Source organism: Monodon monoceros, unplaced genomic scaffold, assembly GCF_005190385.1.
Source record: "Monodon monoceros isolate NGI ecotype Baffin Bay Population unplaced genomic scaffold, NGI_Narwhal_1 Super_Scaffold_19, whole genome shotgun sequence".
NCBI lineage: Eukaryota > Metazoa > Chordata > Mammalia > Artiodactyla > Monodontidae > Monodon > Monodon monoceros.
Genome location: NW_021703775.1, coordinates 13,337,049 through 13,350,339, shown reverse-complemented (window position 1 = coordinate 13,350,339; position 13,291 = coordinate 13,337,049). Strand labels below are relative to the sequence as shown.

General features: G+C 48.0%; 1 protein-coding gene across 2 annotated transcripts in view; it reads right to left on the bottom strand.

The window, feature by feature from the left end:
* The window catches only part of REEP1 (receptor accessory protein 1), a 109,475-nt gene extending 96,190 nt beyond the window's left edge, over nucleotides 1-13,285 (bottom strand). The window contains exon 1 of one of the 2 annotated variants that reach the window (XM_029232492.1): nucleotides 13,207-13,285. In XM_029232492.1, the coding sequence (XP_029088325.1) occupies nucleotides 13,207-13,238 (32 nt within the window). In that variant the 5' untranslated portion in view covers nucleotides 13,239-13,285. The remainder of the gene's footprint in view (nucleotides 1-13,206) is intronic. The other variant, XM_029232491.1, reaches the window with a different exon arrangement.
* Between the last annotated feature and the right edge of the window lie 6 nt (nucleotides 13,286-13,291).

Genomic DNA, 13,291 nt, shown 5'->3' with positions numbered 1-13,291 from the left:
GTTCACTGCAGAAGTCTTTTCTTTTCAAGAGCAAGAGAAAAACAAAAATTAGAAAGAACCCAAATGTCTGTAAACAGTGGTATATTGATACAATGAAGGTAATGTTCTATTTCTTAAACTGGTTGGTGAGTAAAAGAGTATTCATTGTATTATTATCCATTACTGTATACCCTAACCACTTCTTTGTAATCTTTTCTACTGGTGCAATAATTAATTTTTACAAATCAAGGAGAGTCTGGAAATGGAACCAAAATAAGATGTTAGAACATTAGAGTGTTTTTGTTTTGTTTTGTTTTGTTTTTTGCCGCACCGGATCAAACCTGCACCCTTGGCAGTGAAAGCGAGGAGTCCTAACCACTGGACCGCCAGGGAATTCCCCCAGAGTGTTCTTTCTTTAGGCTCTTCTTAACTCCCCTCAGCTTGGTGGCAGCAGGGCCAACAGCCATGGGTTTAATGGGCTGGATAATGGTCCCCAAAGATGTCTAGGTCCTAATCCCCAGAATCTATGAATATTACCTGATATAGCAAAAGAGACTTTGCAGAGTCTCAAAATTAAGGATTTTGAGATGGGAAGATGATCCTGGATTATCTAGGTGGGCCCTAAATGTAATCACAAATGTCCTTCTAAGAGAGAGGTAGAGGAAGATATAAAGACAGAAGAGAAGGCAATGTGACCATGGAAGCACAGACTGGAGAGATGTGGCCATAAGCCAACAGCCATCAGACACTCCAAAAGCAAAACATGGATTCTCCACGGAGCTTCCAGAATGAAACACTTCGGCTAACACCTTGGTTTCAGCCCCCCAAAACTCATTTCAGACTTCAGGCCTCCAGATCTGTTAAGAGACTACATTTCTGCTTTAAGCCACTAACTCTGTGGTTCTCTCTTCCAGCAGCAATAGTAGACTAATACAGTGGATAAGGATGCTCAACTTTACCCATCTCTTTGTCCCTGATTGTATTCACGCAGCACATCCTCTCCTCTGCCTCCTCTTCTTTCTCAACATTGGCTGCCACAGTGTCTCCCAGGCAGAGATACAGCAGTGGTTTAATCTCCTTTCACACATCAGATGTACCACTTCCCCTGTGAAAGGGCTCCTCCCTACAATTTCCAACCAAAGCCAGAAAAGTCGTTCACACACCCACAAAATAACCACCCAACGGAAAGAACACTGGCGAGGCAGGAAGGACACTGGAATCCAAGTCCAAGTTCCCCACTGACTGGCTATGTGAACTCAGAAACTTCTCAAAGATGCAATTGGAATTCATTCATCTCTCTATCCCTGGTGCCCAGTGTATGCTTGGCACAAAGCAAATGGTCAATAAATGGGCAGTTAATGAATGAATCAATCAATCAAGCAATGAATCAATAAATCTCGAACAAGGATAGAAGGCCTACCCACTGAAAAACAGAATCTTTCCAAAAACTCGTATCTCTCTTCCTCCACTATAATAAGGGAAAAGATTAAAATCCTAGAGTTTCAGAGTTGGAAGGTCTTAGGGTTGGAAGCCAGGGGCTCATTGCCTCACTTTAGCACCAATTACTAGAAAACTCTTCCTTCTATCACGACAGGAGTTTGTCTTCTAATCGCCCACGAGTCCTAGTCCAAGCCTCTAACCACATAAAACAAACCTCTTTCTTCCACATCAAGACACTTTCAGAAATTGGAGACTTGGCCTCAAGTCCTGGCCTAGCCGATCATGTTACTGACCTTGATGAATGACCTAAAACGAAACCCTCATGCCCCATCTTCCTTGTCTGTCAACAAGAGCCTGAAATCACTAAGAGCCCCTCTAGCTCCAAGAAGCGGGGTAGAAAACATCACCCCCTTGGTGTTCAATCCCTCATCATTTCAAACTATCCATTGGGTTTTAAATTTTAATACTTTATTTTTTACTTTTAGAATTGCTTCTTTTCCCATGGGCCCATTCCTCTCCCTGCTCCAGCCCGGCACCTGCTATCTTCTTGTATGTTCTTTACTTTTTCATTTTAGAAAGATTTATTCTAAGGTCTCTAAGTATTGATAGCTACTTTATATAAATAATATACAATTAATATAGGTATGTTATTTACCTATTTGTTTATTTATTTCTGGAGGGCTAATCCTGCCTTGTAGTGTTTGTTAACTCCTGCTTAGGAGCGGGGTTCGTAATTTTGGAGTATGAATTCATGTGCTTTGGGGCTAATTCTGTATGATGTGTATTGAGAGCTCTTAGAGAGACTGGATTAATTTCTGTCAGATGTCCCAGGAGTAACGCTGGCCCAAGACCAATGTTTATGTTAATCTCTCAGCTAAGGGTACGCAGACCGTGCAGAATGTGTTAAACCCCAAATCCAGATGAGGACAGGTCCATAGATGGTTTCAACTTCCCAAGGGAGATTTTCCCTCCACCAAGAACCCTGGGCCAGACAGACAAGCTTCACTGTCATCTCTCAGGGCTTGGGGGTCTATTCTTTTACTAAGGATTACGCTGCAGAATCGCCCTTCAAGTCTGAACTTTACGCCAACGTTCAGCTCTGACTTAATACCCCACAGACTCAAGGCCCCTCTTTTCTCTATTGAGATATTAAAACCAAGTTAGGCCAATCCTCCAGTGTGGTATATTAAAGATGGCTGCGAACTATTTGCTACCCCACTCATGGGGAGGTAGTCTAATCCCCCTCTCTTCAAATCTAGGATGGCCTGAAGTGACTTGTTTGGCCAAGAGAATGCAGCACAAGTATCATCCTGGGACTTCTGAGACCAGCTCATAAAAAGTCTTGCAGTTTCTATCGATGCTTCTTGGACACCCATTCTTGCAGTTCTGAGCTACCATGTAAGAAACTTGACTATCCTGAGGCCTCCATGCTGGAGAAATCACATAGAAAGACCAAATGAAGAGGCCTTAAAACACACAAAAAGAGACAGCCAGGGCTTCCCTGGTGGCGCGGTGGTTAAGAATCCTCCTGCTAATGCAGGGGACACAGGTTCAAGCTCTGGTCCGGGAAGATCCCACATGTCGCGGAGCAACTAAGCCCATGCGCCACAACTACTGAACCTGAACTCTAGAGCCTGTGAGCCACAACTACTGAGCCCACATGCCACAACTACTGAAGCCCGCGCGTCTAGAGCCCATGCTCCACAACAAGAGAAGCCACCACAATGAGAAGCCCACGCACTGCAACAAAGAGTAGCCCCCACTCGCCGCAACTAGAGAAAGCCCGCGTGCAGCAACGAAGACCCAACACAGCCAAAAATAAATAAATAAAAATAAATAATTTTTGTTTTAAAAAAAAAGAAAGAGACAGCCAGTCTGCCACTGTCATTTGCATCATCCCAGTTGAGACCCAGACATCATGGAGCAGAAATGAGTTTTGTGTTCAGTGTCCTGTCCAACTTCCCGACCACAGAGCCAGGAGAGATGATAACAAAACGTCTGTTGTTTTAAGCTAAATCTCAGGGTAGTCTGTCGTGCAGCTGCTACAGTACTGGTTTACAGCCTTGCAAAATGATTCCCTCTCTGTTTTGCCTCCTGGCAAATTTACTTACTTAAAAGCTCTGCTATACTTTTAGGGGATCGCTGTTATATTTCATGCAAAATTTTTAGAAAAACGTTCAATTCAAGTTTTATTAGGGAGGGGTTTCAGACTATATAGTTTTCTATACTGCCAGAAATAGAAATCAAATCTTTCACTTTACAGATGAGAAAACTGAGGCTTAGAGAGGTTACGTTACTTGCCATGGTCACAAATCAAGGTTCTACAAACCTAGGTTTAAGAAAGGATCTTCTAACCCCAGAGGGAATACAAAGTCTTCATTCGTATACATTTTAAACATGTTCTATGAGCTTAGAACTGCTGGGAAAAACGGCTGTGAACAAGATAAAAGTCTCAAACGTCATGGAGATCAAATCCTAGTGGAGAGACAGACCAGAAACAAGCAAGCAAAAGAATTAGAAGCATAGTTTCAGGGAGGGACAAAAGCACAGAGGTGTGGGTGGGGTGTACCTTGGAGAAGGTGGTCAAAAGAGGCCTCTCCTGAATAGGTGACATGTAAGCAGAGACCTAAATGGAAAGAGGGAAAGGGCCATGCATGATCCAGGGCAGTGTGTTCAGGGCAGAGGAAACAGCAAGTGCAAAGGCCCCTGGGTGGGATAAGCTTGTCGCCTTCTAGGAACAGTGAGCATGATGGAACTGAGCGAGTGAGGGGGGAACAGTACAAGGTGAGGTCAGGGCAGTGGGCAGGGGCCAGGCCTTGCTGAGTCTTGCTGACAATGGTAAGGAGTCTGAATTTTATTCTTAGTATGACGGGAGTTCTTTAGACAGTTTTTTGTTTTTTTGTTTTTTTTTTTTGCGGTACGCGGGCCTCGCACTATTGTGGCCTCTCCCACTGCGGAGCACAGGCTCCAGATGCGCAGGCTCAGCGGCCATGGCTCACAGGCCCAGCCGCTCCGCGGCCTGTGGGATCCTCCCAGACCGGGGCACGAATCCATGTCCCCTGCATCGGCAGGTGGACTCTCAACCACTGAGCCACCAGGGAAGCCCTTTTAGACAGTTTTTAAACAGCAGGGGAAAGCTAAGACCTACTTTATGGGTTTTTAAAAAAATTTTTTTTCCTTTATTATATTTAATTAATTTATTTATTTATTGAAGTATAGCTGATTTACAATGTTGTGTTACTTTCTGGTGTACAGCAAAGTGATTCAGTTATACAAATATATATATTTATTCTTTTTCATATTCTTTTCCATTATGGTTTATTGCAGGATATTGAATATAGTTCCCCTGGGCTATACAGTAGGTCCTTATTGTTTATCTATTTTATATTTAGTAGTTTGTATGTTAGCCCCAAACTCCTAACTTATCCGTCCCCCACCCCCTTTCCCCTTTGGTAACCATAAATTTGTTTTCCATGTAAGACCTATCTCACATTTTTTTTTTCTTTTTTTGGACGCACCATGCAGCTTGCAGGATCTTAGTTCCCCGACCTGGGACTGAACCCGTGCCCACAGCAGTGGAAGCGTGGAGTCCTAACCACTGGACCACCCGGGAATTCCCCTATCTTACATTGTAAACAACGTAGCATTGGAGAGATGGGAGTAGAAGCAGGGAAAGCAATTAGGAGAGTTTTGAAATGGTCCAGGAGAGCAATAATTTGGGGTTGGAACAGGGTGGTGGCAGTGGAGGTGGGAGTTGGTTGGGCAGGGAGGGTTTGAAGGTAGGGCTGAGAGGACTCACTGACACGCCTGGATTCCACAGCACACAGTGTCTGGCATGAAGCATTTACAGAGCCCACTGGGTCCTGTGGCTTCCTCAGGAGGGACATCTAGGGACCAGTGGTTCTTGGCCTCATGTGCTCATGAGCAAAAGTCCTTTCATGTTCCTGTAAACCCACCGTGAGTCCCCAGCGTGAGTCGACTGTGTTTCTCCAGCTTCTTTCTCACGGTGGGTTGTAACCCACCCTCTTGAATGGCACGAGCTGCTCACCGCAATATTCTGTCTGACAGGCATTGTCTTGGCGGTTTAAACCCCAGTTGCAGCAAAACTAAATTTTACATAGATCACAGCTCGGCAGCCCACTTGTGAAAGGTTTGTAGTCGAGCGCTGGGTTGGTGGGATCCAGTTAGGCTATTCAGAACTCGTACAAATCAGGGTTGGGACCTCTCGGAATCAGAGGGATGAACCACAAGCCAGCACAAATGGAGGACTTGGGATTGAATTCCCATTTACAGCCAATAGTGGGAGTATCAGGCGAGTCCATTTTCTGTTCATTTCACAGGGGAGATGATGACATCCTGAATCCTGACTCAGTGCTTCTCAAGTTTCATGGGGGTCTTGTCAAAATGCATATTCCCCGGGCCTTGGGTGGGGCCCCGGATTCTGCATTCCTAACTAGCTCCCGGTGATGCAGATGTGGTTGGTGCACAGACCACTCTTCGAATAGAGAGGTCCTGACTCATTCACGAGCCAACATATACTCACTGGGCACCTACTACCCACGAAGAGCGGAGAGGGAGACTACGAAACAGATGCGGGAGGTAAATGCACGAACCACCACGTCACAAGGTACAAAGTGACAATGCCACACTGGGGCCCCAGGAACAGAAATCTTTCTTCAGTTAGGCGCCCCAAGGGAGGTTTCCTGGAGGAAGGTAGATGGAGGCCAACATGGAGAGTGTAATGACAATCGTAGGGCACCTTCAAGGTCTTTATCCATGGCATAGCATGTCCTCTGCAATTGCTGATTTCTCCTCAAAATTAAGACTTCCTTTTAAGACTCAAAAACAAGATAAAGAAAAGAGGTGAAAAGGAGAGTGAGAGATTTTTCTAACATGAAGAGGTAAAGGAGTGTGTTAGGACTGTCCCAGTTGCAAGAAGAAGAAAAAAAAAAAGCCATCTTACACCAACTTCAACAAAAAAGGACATTTACAGGTTTGCAAAGCTGGTTAGGATTCATTCATTCGACATATGCGGTGGTCACTGGGGCTGTTCACACATGTTTAGTCGGACTGTAATTCTCCACCCGCTTGAATTCAGGCTTGGTTATATGATTTTCCTGGGCTGATGAAATGTGAGCAGAAGTGACACGTGTCACTTCCGGTTAGAGGTACTTAAGCGCTGCTGCATGACTCTCCATCTTTCTTTCCCTACTCCAGTGAATCCTGGTACCTTGCGCTGCAATGATAGCGCCCTAAGACAAAGAAGCCTCCGTCAGCCTGAGCCTCTGGTGATGGCAGTAAGCAGGTTGCCTCTGCCAACCCACAGCGCACAGCCAGCATAATTATGCAAGAAACCAACCTGTGTTGTCCCCAGCCACCGGGATTTGAGAGTTGTTACCACAGCATAGCCCAGTCCATCCTCACCACTACAATAAATGCTTAATTAACACAAGCACTATTCAAGGCCTTCATTCTAGGATATGGGACAGATCAAGGCCCTAAACGAGGAACTGCAGGAACCGGGGCCTGGGTCACCAGAATCAAGCCAGCTTCCGGCTCTCTGTGCCTGTATCTCATCTCTGTTTACCTCTGCTTTGTCATACCATGCCTTCTCCATGTGCCAGGCAGCCACCAGCAGCCCCACCTTCACATCTTTCCAGCTCTGGGTCCCATAGGCAAGGCTTTCCTCTCCCAGCTTCAAATCAAGACACCCTGAGGGAGGATCTAGGGGTTCCATTTGGGCCACAGACCCACCTCTGGACCAACCTCTGTGCCCAAGGAAATGTGTCGCTAGGCCTGAGTCCCTGCCCACCTCCATGGTTGAGTGGAGGGTGATAGGATGGGGTATGTGACCAGAGGGGAATGGGAAATGCATTTTGAAGCCCAGAGTACCATCCACAGATCCCTAAAGGAGGTGGAAAGGATGTGAATGCACAAGTACATGAGAGCAGCCAAGGTAGAATGTAACTGAGCTGTGATGGGTGAAGGGCAAAGGAAAAAGGGAAAATGTGGCATACGTGTGATCACCCTAAGAGGAAAGAAGCAGACTGGAGAGCCACTGGCTGGACAGCTCCCTGTGCTGGCGTCAAGGAGGTACCTATGGCCTAGAACTGCCAGGTGACTGACAAAGCCTGGTGGGGGCAGGGTGTCAGGAGGGGATGTTAACTCAGGTAAAGGATGCTCCTCCTGTCTACTAATTTAGGGAAGCTTCTTAAAACTCTTGACAGTGGGACAGACCTTCTGTGATCAGGAACAGGCCAAGTTTGGGAGAGCAAATACTTTAAACTTTTAATTTTTTTTTTTTTTTTTGGCCACACCATGCGGTATGTGGGATCTTAGTTCCCCGACCAGGGATTGAACCAGCGCCCCCTGCAGTGGAAGCATGGAGTCTTAAACACTGGACCACCAAATAAGTCCTGGGGGAGCAAATACTGAGCCAACATGTGTGAGCCCGTTACCATCATCCCTGCACGAATAATTCAGGGGTCTCCTTCCCCACTGAGCCCAACTCAGCTTCATACCCCATCTCAAGACAGGTCCCAGGCAGCCTCCCATCAATTAAAAGAGATAAAACCTACTAGCCATCCTGGTCTAGGTACACATGCCATGCTTGAGGGCCTATAATACCAGATTAACTGTCAAGATTCCTTCAGACACCCCTACTGTGTGCCAGATACTTGGTCCTTTATATTTACTTTTTCTCTAAAATCAAAGGAAAGGCCCTGGGTGTGACTAAAACAACCCAGAGGGAAAACAGTGTGCTTCTATGTGAAGATGGATGGGATCTGAGAGTTCAGAACAAACCCGTATGTATGTAACTATCCATCTTCCAATCCATCAGGGCCTTCCCAAGGCCCTGAAGTGAGAGGAAAATATTCTCATGGCCCAAATGCAAACCCCCTCCTGTTGGTTCTCGGAAAAATTCCCACAGACACCAAGAATCCTGGTAACCGGTTGGGCATGTGCACAGCTCATTGTTGGCAATAAAACTGCAAAGGTAACATACACCCTGACTACTGCATGGCCAAGTCTACCCCATCCCCAAGCCTCTTGAAATCCCTTGGAAAATACACACACACACACACACACACACATGACACACATACACAACACAAAATGGCAGCCTCACTAGGTGGCTACGGAGGGTCTGACCCACCTTCTCTCATTCTTCCCAGGGCTCTTCCGCCCCCCAGACAATATACACTACAAAGAGGATAGCTCGCTTTAGAAGGAAGGGGAAAACTGAGCCATTAATAACCAGGTGAGACCCTCACTTGTCAGCTACCATTGAAATAAGACACAGCAGGAGGAAGTGCACAAAAGCTACTTCCCAGCAGGCAGGCAGGATTAATAAACAAAGACCAGGGCAGGAGAACAGCAGCGAAATCTAGGTTGATGTTTTTCACTTCCTTGAGGATACGGCCCCTGTTTATAAATAAACACAGTGCATGTAGGCCGGCTGGGGGACTTGAGGGAAAGGAAGGGGCCCAGAGGAGCACTGGCTCTTGGAATTATTAAGACCTCCAAGATGATGTTGGCCAATAATATTGTATCATAGACCGGGAGCAGGGCCCCAGCGCAGGTGCAAGTTGCCCTTAGGATTCTGCAGGCGGGTCAGACCAGCACTTGGACTAGAACCTAACATCTTTCCTCTCACAATTCAACTGAAACAGTCACCCAGCTCCTACCCTGTACCACACCCAGTGCCAGGAAAGAAATCGTCAACTAACCTGAACCCTCCATTAACAGGATCATTTTTCTGAATTCCCCTTTTTAAAGCAGGCCCCAAAGAAAGGTAAGTTTATGTTTAAGAGTGTATGTTTTTTTCTTTTTTTTCCATTTGTGTTGCAACAGTTGAGGAACATCTTGAGGACAGCCCACATTCCTTCCAGGCTTCTCTACATGTCCATCCCTGACCCAAGGCACAGAGACTTCATGCTCGAGACAGTCCTAGGACTTAGCTAGATCTTCAGCTATCAACTCAAGACTGTTTTAAACATCAGACTCTACTTTCTAAAAGCTAACAGTTTTTAAAGATGTGCAAGGTGGAAAAATGACATTTTTCGGCATAGCTATTGGTTACTTATGAATTAGGACTCTCTTTTTCCCCATGCAGTGAGTTGGAGTTTTGGTCTACTAACCCAGTAAGTGGTGGGAAGCTCTGGATCCATTTAGCCAACATCGTGGGCCTCAGCCAAAATTCTGTCCACACACAATGAGGCAAAACCTGCTCCTTGGAATAAATGCTTCAAGATAGTGCATTCTCCCAAGAAGACACAGAGCGACCTCTGTGTGCCCGCTCCAATGCACAGTTTGAAATGCTTTCACACCTAGGCCTTGAGTTGTTTGGAAAGAAAACAAAGTATTTTAAAGGAGGCGAGCAGACCAGTCCTAAATGAGCTCCCATGTTCCATGCAGATATCAACCAGGTTTCAACAAGGCCAACCTTGCTACTGCACTAATATTTCTTCCTTAATTCTTCCTAAGCTAAGCCAAGGCAGTTAGGAGGAAGACAGCTGGCAAGAGAGCAGTGTCTCAAATTGGTTCCCATTCCAAGAGCTTTGCCCAGTGGGCACAAGCCTGTCCCGATGCCCACTAACCTCTGTCCCCAGGGGATAACAATGACCAGCTCCCCTGCTTATCCTAGGGTCTCTGATCTCACTCAACACAACCAACTTTACTGAGTGCACTTGAAGTGCCAGGTGCTTCAAAAAAGAGCCTTGGGAGGGGGCGAGAGGTGGGAGGGGGAAAAAAACTATCACCATGGCCCTAAAAAACGCTCACAGCCCGTGGCAACACAGTCACCATCACAGCTGGCTGTCCCCAGACACCATCAGCTTGTCTTGACGCCTCTGGTTGGAAGGAAGACGCTCCCCCCACATCCTCAGAGCACAGTGGCAGGTCTTCCTTAAATGTTCTTTGATGGGACAGAGGCTTACGAAACCATGAAAAGATTGCTTATAGGAAAAGGGACCTGTGGACAAAATCATAGGATGCCACACTAGAGGTCTCGAAAGCTTGAAAGAGATCAGTTTAGGTCAAGGACAGGCAGAGGTGGAAAGGGCACTGACCCCCAAATCCAGAGCCTGTGTTCTTCACCAGCTCACCTCCTGGCCTTGGGCAAAGCACACTCTACAGTTTTACAGATGAGGGAAGGACTGGCTCAGTGGTTTTTATTAGCAGTAAAACCCATGTAGTTTCCAAATTATATTTTATATAGAACCCCAGTATATAAAACAAAGAAAAGGAATCAGGGCTGGGAACCTAGAGCCCGCCCACTCAGGCTGAGTGGCCTTCAGGGAAGCCAGTTGGAAAACTGCAGGAATAATGTCTGAAAGCCCCTTCCAGAGCCCTTACAACCTCTCTCAGAGGACGGGAGGGAACACTCATTGACGGAATGTCCTCTGTGGTACTTGGCAATTTAGAAATCATGTATCATCGAAATCTTTGCAACAGTAAAGTGAGATTAACTAGGGCTTGCGAACTAGGATCTCCCGTGATCTGAGCTGTGAACTGGGATCTGTTGGCAAGAGGCAGAACTGGGATTTGAATCAAGGGTTTTCTGACTCCAAACATGGCATTTCTACTCTTTGCTAAGAGGTTTGTGGAAATTTGGGCTGAATTGATAATTTCGTTGCATGGTAAATATAAACATATGTGCATATATGCCTAGGGAAACACAGCTTGATGAATATACTTCTCAAAATTTTCAGTAGCTATCTCTGTATGGGAACAGCGTAGATGATTTTCCATCTATGGATCTACATTTTCTAATTTTCCTATAGTGAACAGGTATGATTTACGCAAAACAGGTGCTGCTTATTAAAATGGTTTGAACAACTCACAACTGACACACCCATGTTGGGTTTCTAAACAGCATTAGGGGCTGAAGGGATAGGTCCTATCTCTGACCTTTTGGAGTTGACAGTGGGAATAACAACCCCAAATCTCACAAATTCTCCCTTGGAGCACAGGGTCCTGGGCTGACCTGAGGGGCAGTTCTCACGGTCATTTAAGTTCTCTGAAATGCAATTCTTCACTTCTGGGGAGTGTGGTTGTTTTAGAAAGTAACTGCTAGTCCCTGAGACCCCACCCAAACATATGTTTCTCCCCTTCACCCCTCTTAGTTGTCTAGTATACAGGGGGTGGGTGCTAATAAAATTAAAGATGGTCACATGGACCCCAGACCAGAAACCCTGGCTGCTCAGTGTTCCAGCCCCAGCCCAGGAGGACCTATAGGGAGTGAGTCCTCCAGCCTGGCCAACTCAACTCTCTGGCCCACGCTGAGGCACCCCCACCCCCACCCCCCAGAAGCCACCTGCAAATCTGACAATCACGGCACTACTTCAGGAGAAAAAAAATACCACCCGGAAGGCAAGACAGGCCTTGATCAGGCATGAGGCGGGGCCAGCCGTGCCAGCCACTTCCCTGGGTTATTCATGCCACCTCTGCCCGCAGGAATCTTCCAAACATTTAACATGCTTCCTCTATGTACAGCACAAATCCCCAGCAGGTGGCAACAGCTGTGGAGAGGCCAGCAAGGAATGAATGACTTGGGGGCTGAGAGGGACATACACTGGCCTTGGGAAGAAAGCCCATAATGGTGGCCAGGAGACAATGCTGAGAATGGCTTCAGAAGGCTACCCTAACCGGCTTCTTTGAAAATCAGGCAAGAAGGGTAGGAGATGGGAGGTGCTCCCCAACATGGCACACAATCAACCAGAGTCAGGAGCCCCTCTTTCTCAGACAAAGGAAAAGCCGGAATGGCACCACCAGCTCCCACACCCCAGAACAATTTCACCCCGGCTCCCCAAGCAGGTGGCAAATCTGTCCTGACTCAGGCAAGGATGGTTAGGAAAGGAGGGGAACTGGAATAGATGGCCATGTCTACCTCCAAAGGAGAACAAATCCACGAGGGAAGGAGCTCTTCAAAGGTCCACTCGGCTCTGGGGCTTGACAGAGCAAAACGCCCCCGCGCCCACCCGCAATGGCTTCACACAAGGCCTCACCCCAGATGACTCTGCGCTCTCCCGCAAGGCCTGGCAGGTGTCATCGCCACCGTCAGTGTGGCCGTCTGTCACTTGGAAATTTCCCGTGAATTCCCGGAGATGCCCGTCTCTATCTCTCCTTCAAACCCCCCGCCCAAGGAATCACACAAGGGGACGCAGGGCGGCTACCCCAAGATTCGGATCTGTCATCCTCCGTCCCACTTGCCTAGGCCGCTGTCAATTTGAGAACCCTAAAAAGGAGGAGTATTTTTCAACCCCCTTAGGAGCCCTGCCTCCAGCTCTCCGCCCTTCTCCGCGCCGATCCCTCCAGGCAGCGCCCCAGGCTCCTTAGGGCTCTGTCATTTTCACCTGACAAAAGCGTGGCGGCGGGGCGCGGCAACGGGCGACCCCAGGCCAACATTTCTTCCCAAGGAGAGGGACACGTGTCCCCGCGGCGCACTCACTCGGGGCCTCGGCCAAGCCCACCAAGCGGGGGGAACAAAGCGGCCGGGCGCGGCTCGACGCGGACCCCAGCGAAGCTCCGTGCGCCCCCAGCCCTCGCGGCCCCGCCCGCCGGGCCCCCACGCCCGGGCCGGGCCCCACAGGGCAGCAGCCGCGTTCTGTGCCGCCCGCTCGCCCGCGACCTCGGCACCTACTGTACCTGCTAAATTTAGCGGCCGCCGGGTATTAATAGCCGGAACGACCGGGGCGGGCGCTGCAGGGGCACGCGCAGCCCGGGGGCCGGGGGCCGGAGAAGGAGGGGAAGGAAGGAAGGGACGCGGGGAAGAAAGCCACTTACACCACCAGCCTGGAGATGATCCACGCCACCATGGCGGGGGGCGGGCGGGCGCGGCTCGGCGGCGCGGCGCGTCTCGGATGCTGGC